The sequence below is a fragment of the Pseudorasbora parva genome, chromosome 8 (assembly GCF_024679245.1).
Source record: "Pseudorasbora parva isolate DD20220531a chromosome 8, ASM2467924v1, whole genome shotgun sequence".
Lineage (NCBI taxonomy): Eukaryota > Metazoa > Chordata > Actinopteri > Cypriniformes > Gobionidae > Pseudorasbora > Pseudorasbora parva.
The window spans coordinates 10,848,717-10,868,680 of NC_090179.1; the positions used below are offsets into that span (position 1 = coordinate 10,848,717).

Sequence of the window (19,964 nt, forward strand, 5' to 3'; positions counted from 1 at the left end):
CTAGACTTAAAACGCATCTCTTTACTATGGCATACACATAGAACATTATACATTTATTTTAGGCCTCCTTAACTAGGTCAGCCGGAACTGGGAGCACTTCCCATCACACCTGATGTACTCGTTACATCATAAAAAGAGTGGCATCTACGCTAATGTTAGTCTCTCAGTTTATCCCAAGGTTTACTGCAGTCGGCCGGATCCAGATCACATGGTGGACCTGCGCCTGCACATGACCAACACATCCCTAAAGTGTCTGCAGAGAGTGGGTCTATTAAACTCCCCTGTAAATGCTGCATCGACACGACGTCCTCAACAATACAGTCTCCGGCATGACGACTCCAATCTTTTAAATAATCTCACGAATATCTATTTACCTAATATGACTTAAGACCTAGCCTAGAAATCTAGACGCACCCTAGCGGCAGCAAATCTAATCTGCCCGCGAGTGACAACTGACAACTGAACTAGGGAGCTGATTGAGACGCACCCTTGGAGTTAAGCTTTTCTCTGAGAAAAGAACAAAGAACGGCACTGAAGTCATTCTTAAAGGGAAGATGTGTTCGGAGTTTTGCCGACCGGATACGGCGAATGTTTAATCTTTCAACAAGCTCTGTTTCACCTTCATTGATCTGGTTGGTAGTAGCGCTATCCTATCGAGTGCAGAGGGAGTTTGAAAGACAACCGTTTATCCCGCCCCTCAGACTGAGCCCTGTCAATGGTGAGTTTCCAGACTAAACATCTTGATGTGGGTCTGGCTTGTCAGGCTACTTAAGACCAGCAATGTTGCTAGAATCATTATTGTCCTGTTAACACTGTGAAGCTGCTTTGAAACAATTGACATAAATAAAGGTGATTTGATTTGATTTATTATTGATTATTAAACATTATTGATGTTTCTCACTGAAACGCCCCAAAACTTGGAAAGATGTTCCTCTCAGAAAATTCCAGATTTGTCATAATTCTGCAGTACTGCTCTGCAATATAGCTCAAATCTTAATTTGAAAAAAATAAAAATACAACTGACCCAGCTAATCAAGGTCTTCATGATTGCTAGTAGAAACTTCCATACCAGTGGTTGGAGACGAACTCTGCAGGACATTTGCCCTCCAGGTACTTTGTATTATTTAGTTTGCAAAGCCTTTTTTTATTTGTCACATGCTGAGTGTACATTTTGGAGTCTGCATGAGTAATTGAAGCAAACGTGTTGAGTTTGATACCTCAAGCTTAAAGGAAGAACTTTTGTCCTCCAGCACAGTTACTGTTGGTTTGGATTTGTCGGTACGCATTCGCTGTGATGAAACTCTGGGTTACTTGAAGTGTATTTAGTAAGACAGGCCTGTTTGCTTTGGGAAGCGAAACAAGGCTTCAAGTGTTCTTTTAGCCTGAATTCACATGGTGGCCATTCTCTGAGCTTCTCTCACTCCCACTGAGCTACCACATTAAAAAGAGAACTCAAATGTAACGTATTTTGCATTTCCTACTCCCCTCATCAGTTTTTAAGAGGCATAAATCTGCTGATTAGGTTGGCCTTAATTATGCTAACAGCACCATGTCAAGAGCTCCTGTCTCCAATTCCCTTTGATAGCCAGTCACTTAATACAGTGGCACCTAACTGACTTTGGAAGCACTTAAATGCCCTGTTGTAAGGATGCACTAGAGTAGATTGCATTTCAATCACAGAGAAGACATGCTAAGTTATTCATCAGCGTTGCAGTGAAATCGCTCTGCACAAAGTAGGCTGCAATTGTTTCAAAGTACCGTGACTGATTCCAAAAGGGTTCATTCAGCTGAGGTCAATTACATAAAGACTGAATCACTGTTGGAGGCGAATACCTTTATGTGGTGGCTGGGCTCTGATATGCATGAATAAATATTTATGCTCATGACTACACTCTAAAAAATGATGGGTTAAAAACAACCCAAGTTGGGTTGAAAATGTACTAACCCAGCAAATGGGTTGTTTTAACCCAACAGATGAGTTGTTTTAAAACCGTAATTGGGAAGTTTTAACCCAGTGGTTGGGTTAAATGTCATTTAAGACAACCCAATTGCTGGGTTAATCCATTTTCAACCCAACTTGGGTTGTTTTTAGTCCAGCACTTTTTAGAGTGTAGATGCTTACAGCCAGTGCTTGCATCTAATACTGTGTGTATAACACAAATGTGTTTCTGAGACACATTAACATTCACTGTACATAGAATAACTGTATGCAATAGCGATAGCATGAATGCCATTTGTTTATTTGAATCCTTTTATACAAATATTAAAATGGAACTGGACATTTTTAAATCATTGATTTGTAGAAGAACACCACATTTATTTTCTAACACCAAATACTGCATTGCAAAAACATTTTCTCAGAACTGAGAGAGGAAATTAAGACACCATCTGAAGCCAAAACAAGACGAGAGCGGCAGAGAGAAGAGAAACAGACTTCAGAAGCAATGATGCAGAAGTCTTTGAGAGACAAACAGTGGCCTATGTAAATCACCCCAGAGAAACAGTCTGCTTGACCCTGACATCAATCCACCACTTGTGAATGGCAAATGAAAACCTCAGTAACACAAGCAGGTCTAGGAAAGATAACACTGGTCTGGAGACCCATACAAAAACAAAAGGGTTATGTTATCGCCCTCTCATATCACGACAGCTTTGTGTGACTTACTGAGGGTGTCCCTAATTTATTCAGCAGTTGCCATCCAGGACTGACGAGCAGACAGAAAAACATGACGAGTAAGAAATTAGCACATTTCCCACATTTCATTTTTTTATACTCTGTATAAAATACTAGGCAATACTTGACAATACTTGACAGTGCAGGATATGGACAATATCAACATGGCAATACTGATGTACATTATTGTGTAAAATATTGCGCCACAAAAATAAATTATTAAATATTCAAATTGAATAAGGTGGAGCACCTGTTAAAAAAGAAAAAAAAAGATTTATAATAATTGTTTTTAAAGTTAAAAAAAAATAACATGCATTGTTGATGTGTCTGTACTGTAAAAAAAAAAAGTCTAAAAATAGGGCACAATGTACTATATAAATACAAAGGAATTGTCCGTATTGGTTTTTTTACAGGTGTTTAACCTGTATTTTAAAAATACACATTCCATTAGTTCATGTTTTAAGGGTTAACAGAAATTTCTGTACTATTACTGGATAATGTACTGGCAGAAAATTACCAGTACATTTTCCGTTTGTATTTTTTACAGTGTAAGAATGAATGATTGCATGCAGTTTGTTGCATTGCATTTCATGATTATGTCATATGTCCCAGTCCTCTTGACATGCAAGCCAGCCAACTTTCTCTTCAGCAGATATGACCTCTTTAGGGTCACAATAAAGTCAGATTGAATTTGTGGCATCTCTCTGAGCAGCATCATGTAAACAGACTTTCTTGCACTGGGTGGCTGACCCTGAGGTCAAACAGTAGTGACCCGACGGACTGTCTTCACTGGTCCCTCGCAGTACAAGTTCTGACTTTGAGAGCTGTAAATAACAATATCAGGAACCTGTTGAGGAACAATATTTAATGAATTAACCTTTTTACTGACTAATACAAAATACATTTGAAATAAAATCAAAGACTTTATATAGTACAGTCTGATTACTTATGAATGGGAGAAAGTGCAACGCCCAATATGGCGAATAAGACCCCCCAGAGTCCTGCACATTTTGTAAATCCGCACCCGGCCGTACCCGCGGTGCGTTAAACCGCATCCGACCCCTTTTCCGACATGGAACACTAATTAAAATCTGCACCCGACCCAACCCACTTCAAATAGAACCGACACCCAACCCGCACCCGAAAAAGCATATAACATTATATAGGCCTACACATTTATTGCCAGGTCAAAAGTAATTACAGCACCACGCTACGTCTTTAAAATTCGAACACATTATTTTCAATGAGTATACGCACACCAGCGGCGGCATTCGGCGCCTGTCCGCGGCGACTCAGGAAGTTGTTCAAAATCCTGCCGCGCCACAGAGCGCCAATGTACTGATTTCACCCTGTGCTACAAGATGCACACTTCGAGCAGCTCTTCTGTCAGAAGTCGATTCAAAACTGAGGTTGCTCGTATATAATGCGCGTGTCCGGCACTGGGCTTCGCACCCCCTTGAAGCCTTATTTTATTTTTTTGGAAAGTGAGAGAATCCTGGGAGTGCGCGCGGTGGCACAAGCTCAAAAAACCTGATATTGTTCTGAAATTATTTTATTAACTTGAAATACAGGCAAGACACATTTTTGTAGATGTGTTCCTAAAAATCAATGGCACGTGACTGTTTTAAACCCGTGTTAGACCCGTGTTTCCCCCTTGTCTGACCCGCACCAAGTATCCAACATAGTGGGATGTTTTTCACCAGTTTCAATTAAATTTGCGGGTCGACCAGTCGGCTATTTGCGGGTACCTTGGTTTACACTGAAACCTGTGCTTGGATTACACTGAAATACCATTCCATTCATAAGTTCCCATTCATGAGAAGTTTTTACAAATCTAAATTCGAATTTTCTTTTTGCATTTATTTAACTCTATCATCCCGAGATTGTGACCCAAGGTCTATGATTGATGGCCTAGGAGAGAGATGCTCAACAGTAACCATTTAAAATGAAATGCTTAAAGGAAGTGTGTGTAAGATTGCAGCCAAAACTGTTACTGCAATCACTATCCCCTCTCCCCCTCCCCCTGACTCGAGGTTGCCAGATTGGCTGCAGGATCAGCAGGAGCGTTTGTAGATCTGCAGCTGTGTGAACTAGAGCAGATCTGGCAACCCGGATGCTGAAATACCGATTGTGACTTTGTGATTGGTCGATAGGTGGAGGGCGGAGCTTTAGGCCAAAACACAACATGTCAACATCAACATCAGTTGAGGGCTGAGACAACAACTTTTAAATGACAATATCCTGGCCGGACGACTGTTGTCAGTGATATAAGTGTTTGAAATTGACATGATTTCTTAAAGTCTACTGACATATCAGGGCCATTTTATGATTAAATGAAATACATTTCTTACATACAGTTCCTTTAAAAACTAAAAGGTTGTTTCTTGAAAATGACCCAGCATCCAATTGGCTTAAATCAGAAAAATTTACATTAGGAACTATTTAAACATAATGGGTTATAGTAGAGGTGAAGCTCAGAAAGTAAAGAGAATTTAAAAAAAAGGGGATTGCATAAAGCATTTACATAGTAGTTAAATGTCTGACTGAATATTCCTTCACAGTGTGATAGAGAGATCCGAGTTTTTCCCAGGTGTCAGAAAACCCTCCACTAGTTGTGAATAATGCAGAGGCAGTGATTGTCTGTCCTCTTACCCGCGGAGGGCTGATGGTGTGTATCGAGCTGTCAGCTCTAGTCCTGAGGTCGCTGTGTCCTGAACCTGTGTGTGGGGTGAAGAGCAGCTGTGTGTGACTTTTCAACATCTAAAATCTTACAGACATAACTTACTCAATGTGCACTTACTGCTGGATTAAAATACAAACATCATCATATTAAGTATGCTTGTCTATACTTGTTTTTAAATGGAAACCTGACTAAATATGTAATTTTATTTTATTATAGTTAAAGTTTATTTCATGTCAAGTAACAGTTTTTTTTTAAAGTTTTAGTTAAAGTGCCCTATTATGCTATTTTAAAGGTTCCTAATTTTGTCTCCTACAATAGGTTTACAAGGTTAAAACACACAATTTTCTAATAATATATTACAGCATCATAGCCTAGAAATCTAGACAGCAGCAAATCTAATCTGCCGCGAGTGTCGTCTAGCAACTCTCAATACACTTCTGAGCTGTAAACGCCAAACTCTGGGCGGGCCAATCACATTGTGTATAGAGTCGGTGGGCGGGGCTTAACATAATGACGGATGAGTTGCGTACCTACGAGTTTACCTTCTAGTAAACACAGAAACTGGCGAACGGCGGTCTTTCGAATCAGCTTTGACCGTTACTCTGGAAGACTTGAAGTTAAGCTCTTCTCTGAGAAAAGAACAAAGAACGGCACTGAAGTCATTCTTAAAAAGGGAAGATGTGTTCGGAGTTTTGCCGACCGGATACAGCGAAAGTTTAATCTGCCCACGATCCCCGCTTCACGTTGCTCTGGTTGGTTGTAGCGCTATCCTATCGCGTGCAGAGGGAGTTTAAAGACAACCGTTTATCCCGCCCCTCGGATTGAGCCCTGTCTATGGTGAGTTTTCAGACCAAACATCTTGATGTGGATCTGGCTTGTCAGGCTTTAAGAGGGGCACTTTAACCCTGAATAATTATACGCATTTTCTACAAAACAGGATATATTTACTCAAATAGTAAACCTGCACAACATGTTGGCAGTTTTAGTGCAAAACGTTATTGTAACAAAGGGTTTTTTTTCACAAAGACTGACCTAACTTTTTTGTTACTCTATGATTGATATCCCATAAAGTATGTTGGTTCTTTGTTTAATTTCTGTGAAAATATTTTAAAAAATAAAGCAGGAATTATGCCCCATATAATTTTGTTTAACACCTCAGGGTGTTCTGTTGATTCTGTATTTGGTTGCTATTACTTGTTCCGTCTTCAGCGTTGTATCCTGGGTTCACTTTTCCTCTGGTTTCATCAGCAACAGACCTCCTCTCACTGCTTAAATTGACAGTCCATGAAGAGGAGCTGGAAAGACAAATGCAATGCAATAAACAGTTTTTCTTACATACAACATAAGAGTCAATGTTCAGAATAGAAAGCTAGAGTATATTTATAGCTGAATTTAACTAATTTAATATTTGATGATCTTTATGCATTGATCTAAACTGACCTCAGCTGACATTACTTTGTGGTCATTCGTGTTTACCACCGTAAAAAATGCTTTGAAACAATCTGTATTGTATAAAGCGCTATATAAAATAAAGTTGATGACTTGAATTTAAAGAGCAGTTGGATATTACTATGCAATACTGAGCAATAACTGTTTCTCTCTGTGTTTGGAATTTATGAAAAATGCTCTATTTCTCTTCAATATTTCCATGATTTGTTTCAAGGCTGTTGTTTTAACAGCTTGAAAAAGTCATAATGTTGAAAAAGTCATAAAGTCAAAAGGAGCATTCAAACATCAAGCGATTTCTTCATATAGTACAAGTAGTGCGATGTGATTGTCTTTGTACATTATGCCTGCACTGTGTTAGTGTTAGCATTTTAGAGCTCGGAAAAATGTGCAATGTTAAGAAAGATAAAGACTTTTGTCACTTATTGGTCATTTTCCATCTTAAGCATGTTATATGTACAGCATTGGTGCAGAAGAGAAAAGACTCAAAACAGGTGTGATGTACAAAGAACAGCTCTTACATGTCTTACCTGACTTTATTTTCAGAGCTCAATTCTGTAAAAGGAATAAAAAGATTAGCATACATGTAACTTGATATTTCTCTAGACTCTAAACTAGTCAACCGGTAGCAAGCCTGAATAGTATGACATCCTAGTATAGCTGGTGCAACAAAAGGATAGGAGACTGTAACAAATTTGAGATCCACTGTCCACTGTATATTTCAATAAAATATATTTAAAAAATATATATGTATTGCAACAAGTAAAAATATATGGAATATGGCTTTGACTTAAACTCTTCTTTAATATCAAGCTATATAGTCTTAAGAGCCGTTTACAAGACACCTTTTCAACTAAAAACGTGAAACCTTTGAAAACGGGTTTCAAAGTGCAAGTTTTTGAAAACTATACAGTTATTGGGCCCTATTTTAATGAACTGGGCACATGGTCTGAAGCTCATGGAGCAGGCGCACTTATAGGACGAGTCCGAATCCACTTTTACTAGTTTAACAACGGAAAAGCGGTTATACCTAGCCTCTTAATGAGTCAAGGGTGTGTTTTGGGTGTAACATGCAATAAACCAATCAGAGTCTCATCTCCCATTCCCTTTAAAAGCCAGTCACGCTTGTACCATACGCTATTTACATTTACTTTTTCTGAACTTACTTTTATTTTTACTTTTCTTACTGAACTTTTCTCCACAGAGGAATCCTTTTATTTAATATTTGACATGTTTGTGTGCTGCTGTGTGTCCCTGTGTATATAATAAGCAGAGTGTACGTGCGTTGTGCACCCGCCTATAGGCACACATTACTAACACACCCTTAAAATAACAAAAAATACTGCGCTGTTGACTTTAGACCAGATTGTTATTTAGTTGGTCCTTTTCAGTTCCTCAAAATAGCAACGCGCTAACTGTGCCTGAATGCACCTCATTTTCAGACCATGGGGGATCAGATGCGAGTGCATTTTCTATTTAAACAACCTGGGCGATGGCGATGGATGGCGATGGAAATGATAACTGCGCCTGGCGTTGCATTGCACTGGGTGTATGATATGAGCCCATAGTCTCTTTGTGAACTATAAAACATGACTTTGTGAAACAGTGACGTCATGTGCATCTGTATTACATGTTCGCACACAGTGTTTTTTTACAAAGTGATATTGCCAACTACTGGCCTGGTAACATATGTAATCGTTTTGGCGAATCCGTGTGAAGGGGTTCGCCATCCGTGATTCGCCATCCGTGAATCCGTGATTGTTTTGCGGTGGCAGTGGCTCAGTGGTTCAGGTTGGTGGTTCAATCCCCGGTTCCACCTGACCAAGTGTCGAGGTGTCCATGAGCAAGACACCTAACCCCAGCTGCTCCAGACGAGCTGGATGGTGCCTTCATGGCTGTGGGGGAATGTGAGGCAATATGTAAAGCTGAGTCTGGTTTCTCCCAAGGTTTATTTTTCTCCATCATGCTGGTGGAGTTTTGGTTCCTTGCCACTGTCGCCTTTGGCTTGGCTTGCTCAGTTGGGGACACTAAAATTATGATTTAGTTATCCTCACTAAATTTACCAATAAAATTTATTAATTAGGTCTTATTTAATTCTATAAACTATAATACTGATCTGCTAACATTGTCGCTATATGATAAATTAAAATAAGCTGATAACATCACTGTTTTCTCCAGTACGACTGTACAGCCAAATCAGATTTTGTCCTGGAAGCTGCTTTGAAACAATCGTCATTGTTAAAGCGCTATATAAATAAAGTTGAATGCGTTGGATGGCCATAGGTCTGTTGAAAGCTCTCTGTAAATGCAGTCCAATTACCATTTAGAGAATATTGTCATCTATGCCAAAAATGCAAAGTAGCACATAGTTGTCGTGTAAACGTACCCTTAGAAATGTTATATAACCCTATGAAATATGCGTATAATATTCTCAAAACATTGTTTTTTTATTATTCTATTAAATATCTACACATTGAATGTTTTAGTAGTGAAACATGTTTACACATTTTGAAATCTGTAAGTGCTCTTAATGAATATGTAATAGTCATGTACAGTCGGTACAGACCATAAATTGTACTTGTACAGAGAGTGTGCTGTAATGTATTTCCAATATTTCTTTCGCAGATGTTATTAGAATATCTCTCTAATTAAACCACTGATAATGTGTGCTTTACCAAGTAGTGAGTAAAAAAAAAGATAAAAACAAAGAACATTTCGAACAATGACACTGTTAATAGGTTTTCCATCTTAAATGGTTTATCCATTGTCCTAAATGATGTGTAAGCACTTTGCATGGCAGGTGAGTGATGCAGTAAAACCTTTAAACTGCCCTTTATTGCTGACAGCTCAATCTACTGCAATGTGTCCTTGCCTTTGCTCCAATTTATGGCAAGCACTGCTTTAACTTCTCTCTTCAATGGTTTAATAACTTGCAGGAGAGTTTAAAAGGGAACTTTTAAGAGAAATGTAAACTGGATTTGCTTACTTGTCAGTTTTTTTCTACAGCACAAGATGAGGATGAGCACTGCCAGCAGAATGATCGTACACACCGACACTACCACGGCGATCACAACTGTGTAGTCCTGTGTAGTTTGCGGTGCCTCTGCAAAACACATTTGGACGTATATTGCCACTTCATTTATATGCACAAAACTGACTCGATGCATTTATTCAGTATTTTGGTAGCTATGCGGAAAATAAATCTTATACAGCCTACTGTTCCCACAGCGACTTATATCACTGTCATTTATATCACATAACAGTCAAGTAAAACATATTATTTTGTCCATCCTGGAACAACATGGTCCAAAAGCACGGTCATACCCCTAAACCTAACCCTACCAATAAGTTATCCCTAAAATCAGAGGAAAATGACAGGTGAATAAGCATGGGCCCACTTTATATTAGGTGGCCTTAAGTACTATGTACTTACATCAAAAAATAAGTACAATGCACTTAGTGTGTTAAAATTGTACAGCAAAACACCTTTGCTGATATTGAGGTGGATACGGGTAGAGTTATGGACAGTTGTTGTGTGTGTGTCAGTTTAGGGGTAGGGTTAGGGACAGGTGTGGTGGTCTGGGTAAGTTTAGGGGTAGGGTTAGGGACAGGTGTGGTAGTATGGGTAAGTTTAGAGGTAGGGTTAGGGACAGGTGTTGTGGTATGGGTAAGTTTAGGGGTAGGGTTAGGGACAGTTGTGGTGGTCTGGTTAAGTTTAGGGGTAGGGTTAGGGACAGGTGTGGTAGTATGGATAAGTTTAGGGGTAGGGCTAGGGACAGGTGTGGTAGTATGGATAAGTTTAGGGGTAGGGTTAGGGACAGGTGTGGTAGTATGGATAAGTTTAGGGGTAGGGTTAGGGACAGTTGTGGTGGTCTGGTTAAGTTTAGGGGCAGGATTAGGGACAGGTGTGGTAGTATGGATAAGTTTAGGGGTAGGGCTAGGGACAGGTGTGGTAGTATGGATAAGTTTAGGGGTAGGGTTAGGGACAGGTGTGGTAGTATGGATAAGTTTAGGGGCAGGGTTAGGGACAGGTGTGGTAGTATGGATAAGTTTAGGGGTAGGATTAGGGACAGGTGTGGTGGTATGGGTAAGTTTAGGGGTAGGGTTAGGGACAGGTGTGGTGGTATGGGTAAGTTTAGGGGTAGGGTTAGGGACAGGTGTGGTAGTATGGATAAGTTTAGGGGTAGGGTTAGGGACAGGTGTGGTGGTATGGGTAAGTTTAGGGGTAGGGTTAGGGACAGGTGTGGTGGTATGGGTAAGTTTAGGGGTAGGGTTAGGGACAGGTGTGGTGGTATGGGTAAGTTTAGGGGTAGGGTTAGGGACAGGTGTGGTGGTATGGGTAAGTTTAGGGGTAGGGTAAGGGACAGGTGTGGTGGCATGGGTAAGTTTAGGGGTAGGGTTAGGGACAGGTGTGGTGGTATGGGTAAGTTTAGGGATAGGGTTAGGGACAGGTGTGGTAGTATGGGTAGGTTTAGGGGTAGGGTTAGGGACAGGTGTGGTGGTATGGGTAAGTTTAGGGGTAGGGTTAGGGACAGGTGTGGTAGTATGGGTAAGTTTAGGGGTAGGGTTAGGGACAGGTGTGGTAGTATGGGTAAGTTTGGGGGTAGGGTTAGGGACAGTTGTGGTGGTATGGGTAAGTTTAGGGGTAGGGTTAGGGACAGGTGTGGTGGTATGGGTAAGTTTGGGGGTAGGGTTAGGGACAGGTGTGGTGGTATGGGTAAGTTTGGGGGTAGGGTTAGGGACAGTTGTGGTGGTATGGGTAAGTTTGGGGGTAGGGTTAGGGACAGTTGTGGTGGTATGGGTAAGTTTAGGGGTAGGGTTAGGGACAGTTGTGGTGGTATGGGTAAGTTTGGGGGTAGGGTTAGGGACAGTTGTGGTGGTATGGGTAAGTTTAGGGGTAGGGTTAGGGACAGGTGTGGTGGTATGGGTAAGTTTGGGGGTAGGGTTAGGGACAGTTGTGGTGGTATGGGTAAGTTTAGGGGTAGGGTTAGGGTTAGGGTTAGATAACATCTGTGGTGGTATGGGTAAGTTTAGGGGTAAGGGTTAGGGACAGGTGTGGTGGTATGGGTAAGTTTAGGGCTAGGGTTAGGGACAGGTGTGGTGGTATGGGTAAGTTTAGGGGTAGGGTTAGGGACAGGTGTGGTGGTATGGGTAAGTTTAGGGGTAGGGTTAGGGACAGGTGTGGTGGTATGAGTAAGTTTAGGGGTAGGTTTAGGGACAGGTCAAGGTCAAGTTTAGGCTTACAATGGTTAGGTGCGTATGGTTCCAGGAACATGCTGTACTTGGTGAAGTCATTTTCACCATCATATAACATGTACACTATCTCTACAATAAAAAGGCATAGCTGTCCAAAGTGATCAAACTAATGCGCATTGGTTTAATTGCAGGAGGAGCTCGTTAATATCCAGTCCCTCTTACCTACAGTCAGCTTGACAGTGCTTGTTTGGTGGGCTAGAGTGGCAGACACAGACGCCAAACACTCGACTGCGACGCTCGCCTCAGCTTTTATCTGAAGCACGCTGGTGGAGTTGAAAAGGCCGCTGGTGTCCTGAAGACTGCTGGTGTTGTAGTTGCCTCTGTCCGCAGTAGTGGCGTTGACCACCCAGGACACTGAAGGGTTCGGATACCAGCCAATCGCTTGGCAATGGAAGGTGACAAGCACACCTTCTTGAACTGACAGGTCACCCTCCAAAATCTTGACATTTCCTTTTTCTAGATTTAAAACATAAGACATTTTGAGTTATACTTCCTCAAAAAGTTAAAGTGCCCCTATTATGGGTTTTTGAAAATTTCATGGAGTGTGTTACAGTTCTAAGTGACGGTAAACATCCTGTAGAGAGTTAAATCTGAAAGAGCACCGTATATAAAGTTATTGTCTCTCAAAAGTAAGAGTTGACTCTGAGTCAATTAAATGAATCGAGTCCTAAGCCGTTTTGTTGTGACGTCAAGACAAAATATTAGCATATTGCCTGTCCACATATTGCGCGCACAGACACCAGGGGAACCTTGAACCTCCTCAAACACTGCATTGGATACTCGATAGCATCACGTCGAGAAGACGCTGTGCTCTACAATGTGTTTATTGTGTTTCATATTGTGCAGGTCTCTGGCTAACCGGCTATCTCACGTCTTACTGAAATACTACTGTAGTTCAGATGTGAGCTGCAGTATTACCTAAAACTGATTCTATTAACACAGATTGTCTGTCGTTCTCACTATGTTGAGTAAAGATCAAGGATGGAGCAAGATTCGTATGGCAAACTTTAATGTTACATCAGTCATTCACATTAGTGCTCAGCTTACATTTAAAGAAAATTACTCTGTTTTTTTAACTTTGATGCACGTAAGCCAGTTGTTACAGACCTCCAAAACGAAAACTTTAAAATAGCATAATAGGGGCACTTTAACATATTTAAAATATTATCAACTCATCATAATTATTATATTTGTGTGCACTCTGCCAAACATATATTAATTTAATTGCATTAAATGACAAAACATCAGCTCTCAACACATCAGTAAAGGCTGTAAAAATAGGGTCCAATGTACTGTTAATATGAAGGAATTTTCCATGTAGATTCTGCATACATTATTTTTCTGTATCAGTAGTTCCCTTTCAAAAGCTACTCTTAATGCTACGCTGAGTGTAGCGCTATGAGGACATGTTTGTGTGACTGGTTGTGAAACTTGGCAAGTAACTTGGCTTTAAATAAATAACCTCTGATGATGACATCATCAGAATGTTTTTCTGTCAGTGCTTCGCTCCTGGCCCTTTTTTTGGGAAGGCCGAGTCTCTGCGTCCTCTATGTTAAGATAATGGGGCTCACATGTCGATCCGGGTGATGGGAAAGAGACAGTCCTTCCCTTTCTCTTGTCCTCTCACCAGATTGAGCGGTCCTCCAGCAAGCTTCTGGAGCCCAAGATGATCATAGATGGACAACAGATTTCTGTCATGTGACTCCGTGGAGGAACCAGAGTGACAGTTCTTTCCAGATCTCTCACGGGCTTTCTCTCCCCTGGCAGCGCATAATCATTAAAGAAGCCAACGCTCCCCTCCAAACCTTGCAGGGTTACATCCATGCTTGTGGGAGAAGCTTTTCAGATGGCAGGTCAGGCTGGTGCAGCACCTGCTTGAAGAACTGAGCATGAACCAGGGAAACATCAGGGAGGACGTGTTCGCTGAGCTGCGCCGAGCCACAGACCTGTTTCTTCAACCAACAAAGCTTCACTGCCATCAGCTGTTCCATGCATGCTATGGTCGCCACAAAGAGACATCAAGGATAAGGTGTTTCTTCTTGATGCCCCCATGTTGCCTTCCGACATATTTCTCCCCCGCCGTGCTCAAGTGTCAGGGCTGACAGCAAACCAGGTCCAGCTTCTCAAAAAAGAAAAGCTCAGAAACAGTGCGGGGTGAGATGTGCCGGCCCTCGAAGACACTGGGGACCGGCTTGCCAGACTCCACCATAGACATCATATAGGTAGACGCCCTATTGGCTGCTGGGCGCCGAGATTTGCGGCGGCCATTTTGAACCGGTCGTACTCCTAGTTTTGTTGCATAGCAGCAGTCAAGATGCCAAAGCACTGTGCAGGATTTTCCTGTTCTAATCGGCGGACCATCGTAGGTAGGGCTCGGCGGATTACTTTTCATAAGAAAGATTTAACATTGCTATCGTACTATTGGTTGTATTTTGTCCTTAAATCCAGATAATTGAGAAGGAGCAAGGATCTTTGATAGTAGGCTACTGTACTGAAATTGTAGCTAGCTTATGTTAGCTAAGCTATGTATCTCCCTCAACTCAAGTGTTTTCACAATGTCATTAATCATTATAAATTGTTTCAACTTATTAAAATATCTTATTTTACTTCAACTATCTGTTTCTGCTTCTTTATCATATTTATAGTGTGTGGTTTTATAAATCACCTTATATCCTACGTCACATATTTTGATTTTGGACGTCTGGTAACTTTATATCTTATATCAGAATATTATGTAACTATTAAGCCCACTATAGCCCTATTCGGACGGTAATTGTTTCTCATATGGACTTCTGTAAAAATACATTCGCATGCCACCTCAGTGATAAAACTCGTGTATTCGGATGGCGATTTATTCCCGGTGGAGGAGCGAGTTTTGTGATCCTCCGCACCTGGGAACACTGCTCACGTGGTAAGTCAAATGATTGTCTGTTGTAAAAATGTCATATGCTTGGAAAAAAAGAATTTAAAAAAATCATATTTAATAATAGGACATTTTTCGTTATTTAAATGTCCTGTTTAAAAAAAAAAAGTAATTTTAAAAATGAGCGGAAATAATGGCTCATTTCAAATGTTTACGTGTTTTTTTTCTCTTTCTCTTTTAAATGGTGATGAAAGATTATTCTTGTAAATACTTTCCAGCATTTTAGTAATAAAAGTTTAGGCTTTAGATCTTTAAAATGCATCCTAAAAATACCTTACGACCCCACGAGAAACAATTCCTGTCCGAATATGGCTTAAGGATATTAAAATACGCTGAACCATGTGTCCTGTATCATAGCTACATTAATGACCTTTGCAGCAAAAAAACCCACGTTAAAATCGGTTAGGTATTCGGTGAGATATGATTAATTAAATGCGCTGACAGCTCACTGCACCTGACAAACAAGTTACACTGAGTGGAGCTGGCGACCGGTTCAAGATGGCGGCTCCACGGCTCGAATGTGCCAATAGGCAGCAGCGCTCGATAGGGCGTCTATCTATATGATGTCCATGCTCTCCACCACCAAAGATTAAGCTGTAATTGATTTCGCTGATCTCAGCCAACAAAAAGAAGTCCTGAGGCTTTTGCGCCGAGGCACGAGGGGGTGTGCCAAACTCTAAGAACTGCAAACTCTACAGGAGAAAGGGGCCATAGAACATGTTCCCCTTTCAGACAGAGTCGGGCTATTAGACCAGGTATTTTTTGGTTCCCAAAAAAGATGGGAGGTTCACTCAAAAAAATGAACTTATGATGCTGTTCACTTTTGATTTAACACCATTATATCAGGTTTCTGGTTCATAACAAATCTGGTTTCTTTGACATAACTTGATGTTTTTATTTTGAAATAACATGTTTCAATCAAGTAACCCAATCAAACAGGACTTTCACTTCCCATCATTCTATGCAAATGGGCTGAATTTGGAGAGTAAATGTTAAAATAAAGTGCTATTTTATGCATTTCTAATGAGATGGTCAGAAGAATACACTTCATTATTTACAAAGAATTCTAGGTCTTCTGTTAAAATTTTGGCCCTTCTGCACATGAGACCATTTCAGTTGTGGCTCAGAGCCAGGGTATTTCATCCAAGGGTCAATCCCCAAATAAGGGTTACCCACCGCAGGTTTCATACCCTTCCTAAGTGGCACAGACTCCGTTTCCTCACCTGGGGTCCCACTCTAGGTGTGTGTGTTTTCGCAGAATGCTAAAAACAGATCCCTTACCTCTCGGACTAGGGAGCAATCTTAAATGGCCATCTAGCCCAAGGGGTCTGGAGAGGCAATCATCTCATTTGGCACCTTAATTTCCTTCAATTGATGGCTGTATTTCTGGCCCTGAAATATTTAAGGGGATACCTAAAAGCCTGATGTATCATATTTGATAAACTCGCATTGAGTAAGTTGCTCAAAGTTGATTTGGTAACAAAGTATACACTATCAATCAGACGACAGAAGGCATGTAAGCAAATGGTGTATTACGACAGTTTGTACAGTTTTGATGATTTAGGGGCCTAAGAAATTTGCATATTAAATACAGCATGGTTATTTTTTGTTAAATGTTTTGCTTGAAAAGTGTGCTTGTGCTTTTTCTTTTAAATGAATGTCACTCAGTTTGATATTGTATCAAATATTGCAGTAACATTCATACATTTTAAGTGTGGCTTAGGTGTTTAAATACCTTTTGAGGCCACTTTATATGTGTTTCTTTCCACTAAAAGCAGACTGTTAATCTATTCTTTTTAAATGATTGATGGTTCATAATTGACTAGTAGATGTGACTGGTGAACGTGTGACAGCTAAATTGTCTCTTTTAAAAGCCCACATTATGGGCTTTTAAAAGCGACAATTTCTCTTTCCCCCTGGAAAGAGAAACAAAAGGAAAAGCAATGGATTGTTATAGACAGCTGGGTAATTAGTTGAAATTTTTGCTTTCTCCTTGTGAATTGCATGGCCACAGCAACTCATTTGTAAAGGTTTTCTTGTGTAAGGCTAATGATTGTCTTATACTGTACCTCATAAGTCATGTCACGGACCTTAGAGTCTTTGTTTAAAAAATATCTATATTTGGCCCTTAAACCAACATACAATGTCATTATGGTTAAAAAAAAGAAGAAAAAAAAGGGGAAGATCGGAGTGATTGTTGATATAATGGAAAAGTAGAGTTGTAAAATTGTATTCAAACACAAGAGTTGTATATGTTTGAACGCTGCAAATGCTAATTCACTGCTAGGATGTTTTGGCAGAGTATTGCTCAGGTCCTGTGGGATATTTATTGGGGTATTTGCTAAGGTGTTCTGGGTAGCTAACTACACTTTAAAATCTTAAAATAAATAAAATGTCTGCAATTGTTTAACAATTACTTATGTAATATTTATTTTGTTTGCCGTAAGACACTGCAGTTTTCTGTGATTGTGCAGTGAATACGAATAATCATAAATTCAATCATTAATTTGAATCTTGCGCTGTAATTTAAATGTTCAGAATCCAAATGATTGCATTGTGTGAGGAACAGAACCATTTAGAACAGAAAAGTCAACCTCGCCATAAAGTGAAATCCCACATTCATTCATTTTTTTATTTACCAGTTCAAGAAGTGTTATGACAAAGGTTGCATCAGATATCAAATGCTCATTGGCTTCATCGAGCATTTAGACTACTTTGGTAGCTTTGTGCCATTTGGAATACATTTTTGTGAATATAGGCCTACTTGTCTAAAAAAAATGATAATGTGTGTGTGTGTATAGATTTTTATATCATTTTAGGGCCTACAACTTGCCAAGCACCATACAAGTAAAACCGGGATTGGCGAGTATACGAAACTGTGTCAATCGTCAGTTGGGCGGTAACATTTTTATGAATTCTAGCAATACAATGTTGTGAGAACATGAACGTGAACAAATGTGAACAATGGAAGGCCAGAAGTTTAAGCCTATCTCATCCAAGAATTATCTTTTATTCTTCAGTTGAAAAGAAATTATGTTTTTGAGAAAAACATTCAAGGATTTTTCTCCACACAATGTTTTTCAATTGCAACCAGAAATGTTAAAGGTTCAAAAAAATGCAGTATCAAAGGAAGGGCTTTTCAGAGGCTCGGCACGATCCCATCCGAAGAACAGGGTCTTATCAAGCGAAACCATCTGTCATTTTTATACTTTTAAACCTCCAATGCACGACTTTGGTGTTCTGCTTTTGCATGATGTATGACGTCATCAAGTCGGAAAGGTCACACACTAGTATGTGTAAGTACCGACCCAGTGTTAAAAGAAAAGTGCAAACACTAAATCAAACGACTTTTACACAAAAAAAAAGGTAAAGCAACAATGTCTGACAATTTTAAAGTTGGAGGAGAATATGAGATGGAGCTCTCCGGCACTATGTGACGTGATGCCGTCATACATCATGTAAAAGCAGAACACCGAAGTCATACATTTGAGGTTGAAAAATTAGATGGTTTGGCTAAATAAGACGCTATTCCTCATCTCGGTGCAGAGCCTCTAAATCCCTTCGAAGCCCTTATGTGGAGAAATATCCTGGAATGTTTTCCTCAAAAAACGTAATTTCTTTTCGAATAAAGAAAGAAAGACATGAACATCTTGGATGAGATGGGGGTGAGTAAATTATCAGGACATTTTCATTTTAAAGTTAACTTATCCTTTAAAGGTGCACTATGTAGTATTTTTGCAGTAAAATATCCAAAAACCACTAGGCCAGTGTTATATATTTTGTTCAGTTGAGTACTTACAACATCCCAAATGTTTCCAACTATTTGTAAATTGTGAGAAAATTGCTGTTTTAACTAAGGACCCGGACGTGTCAGCATAGCGTCTGAGGAAGTCTCCTGTCAATTGCGTCATATCTGCGCTACCCTCGGTGTTGTGTTCAATCACAGAAAACTGCAGTGTCTTACGGCAAACAAAATAAATATTACATAAGTAATTGTTAAACAATTGCAGACATTTTATTTATTTTAAGATTTTAAAGTGTAGTTAGCTACCCAGAACACCTTAGCAAATACCCCAATAAATATCCCACAGGACCTGAGCAATACTCTGCCAAAACATCCTAGCAGTGAATTAGCATTTGCAGCGTTCAAACAATTTTACAACTCTACTTTTCCATTATATCAACAATCACTCCGATCTTCCCCTTTTTTCTTTCTTTTTTTTTAACCATAATGACATTGTATGTTGGTTTAAGGGCCAAATATAGATATTTTTTAAACAAAGACTCTAAGGTCCGTGACATGACTTACAGTATAAGACAATCATTAGCCTAACACAAGAAAACCACTTACGGTTGTACAATAAATTACTTTTTCTTCCATTATCTTCGTTGTTGCGTTTATCTCTGGTCACCTGGCACTATCAGTTGTCACAACCTCAATGTTACGTATCATTCTGCTCTTTAATAAGATCACGAATCGTAACAGTCAAAATAAAAGTCCCGGTGCTCGCGGAGCCGTGTGTGTTTAACAATCGCTGGCCGTGCTCAGCTCCACAACACTCGGTCCTGCTCTGCTTCATACTACAGTAACGTTAATGACTGCATCCATCAACATGATTTCTGCCCGAGTCCTATTTTCCACCGGATGTGAGGTGAAGACCATATATCTCAAGATACTGAGCTCAAACTTGGCGTCATCAAACTACGCCTTTGATTTGAATGGGCGACCTCTAGTGGACGGCTTTAAATGAATGGAAACATTTGAGTCTTGAAGTGACAGCAGCCTAATAAACCTGCTGCTGTATGAGCTTTTAATGTTAAAAACACTCACTGCTCTTGAATGAATAACTTTTGTAACTTTAATAAGGGCTAACCTATATTTAATTTATACAGAGAAGACTATGTGTTATTTTACATGTGACAGGGTTATTTTACATTTGATTAGTCTACTTTATTCCATTTCTGTACCTGAAAATTGAGAA

General features: G+C 39.9%; 1 protein-coding gene across 3 annotated transcripts in view; it reads right to left on the reverse strand.

Moving 5' to 3' along the window:
- Positions 1-2,799: 2,799 nt before the first annotated feature.
- The window catches only part of igsf5b (immunoglobulin superfamily, member 5b), a 40,719-nt gene continuing 23,554 nt past the window's right edge, over positions 2,800-19,964 (reverse strand). For 2 of the 3 annotated variants that reach the window (XM_067450079.1, XM_067450080.1), the window contains exons 4-9: positions 12,222-12,515; positions 9,790-9,906; positions 7,334-7,358; positions 6,552-6,652; positions 5,327-5,391; positions 2,800-3,521 (exon numbers count right to left, since the gene is read on the reverse strand). In XM_067450079.1, coding sequence (XP_067306180.1) covers positions 3,432-3,521; positions 5,327-5,391; positions 6,552-6,652; positions 7,334-7,358; positions 9,790-9,906; positions 12,222-12,515 — 692 coding nt within the window. In that variant the 3' untranslated portion in view covers positions 2,800-3,431. Of the gene's footprint in view, positions 3,522-5,326; positions 5,392-6,549; positions 6,653-7,324; positions 8,699-9,789; positions 9,907-12,221; positions 12,516-19,964 lie in introns of those variants that run through there. The other variant, XR_010906702.1, reaches the window with a different exon arrangement.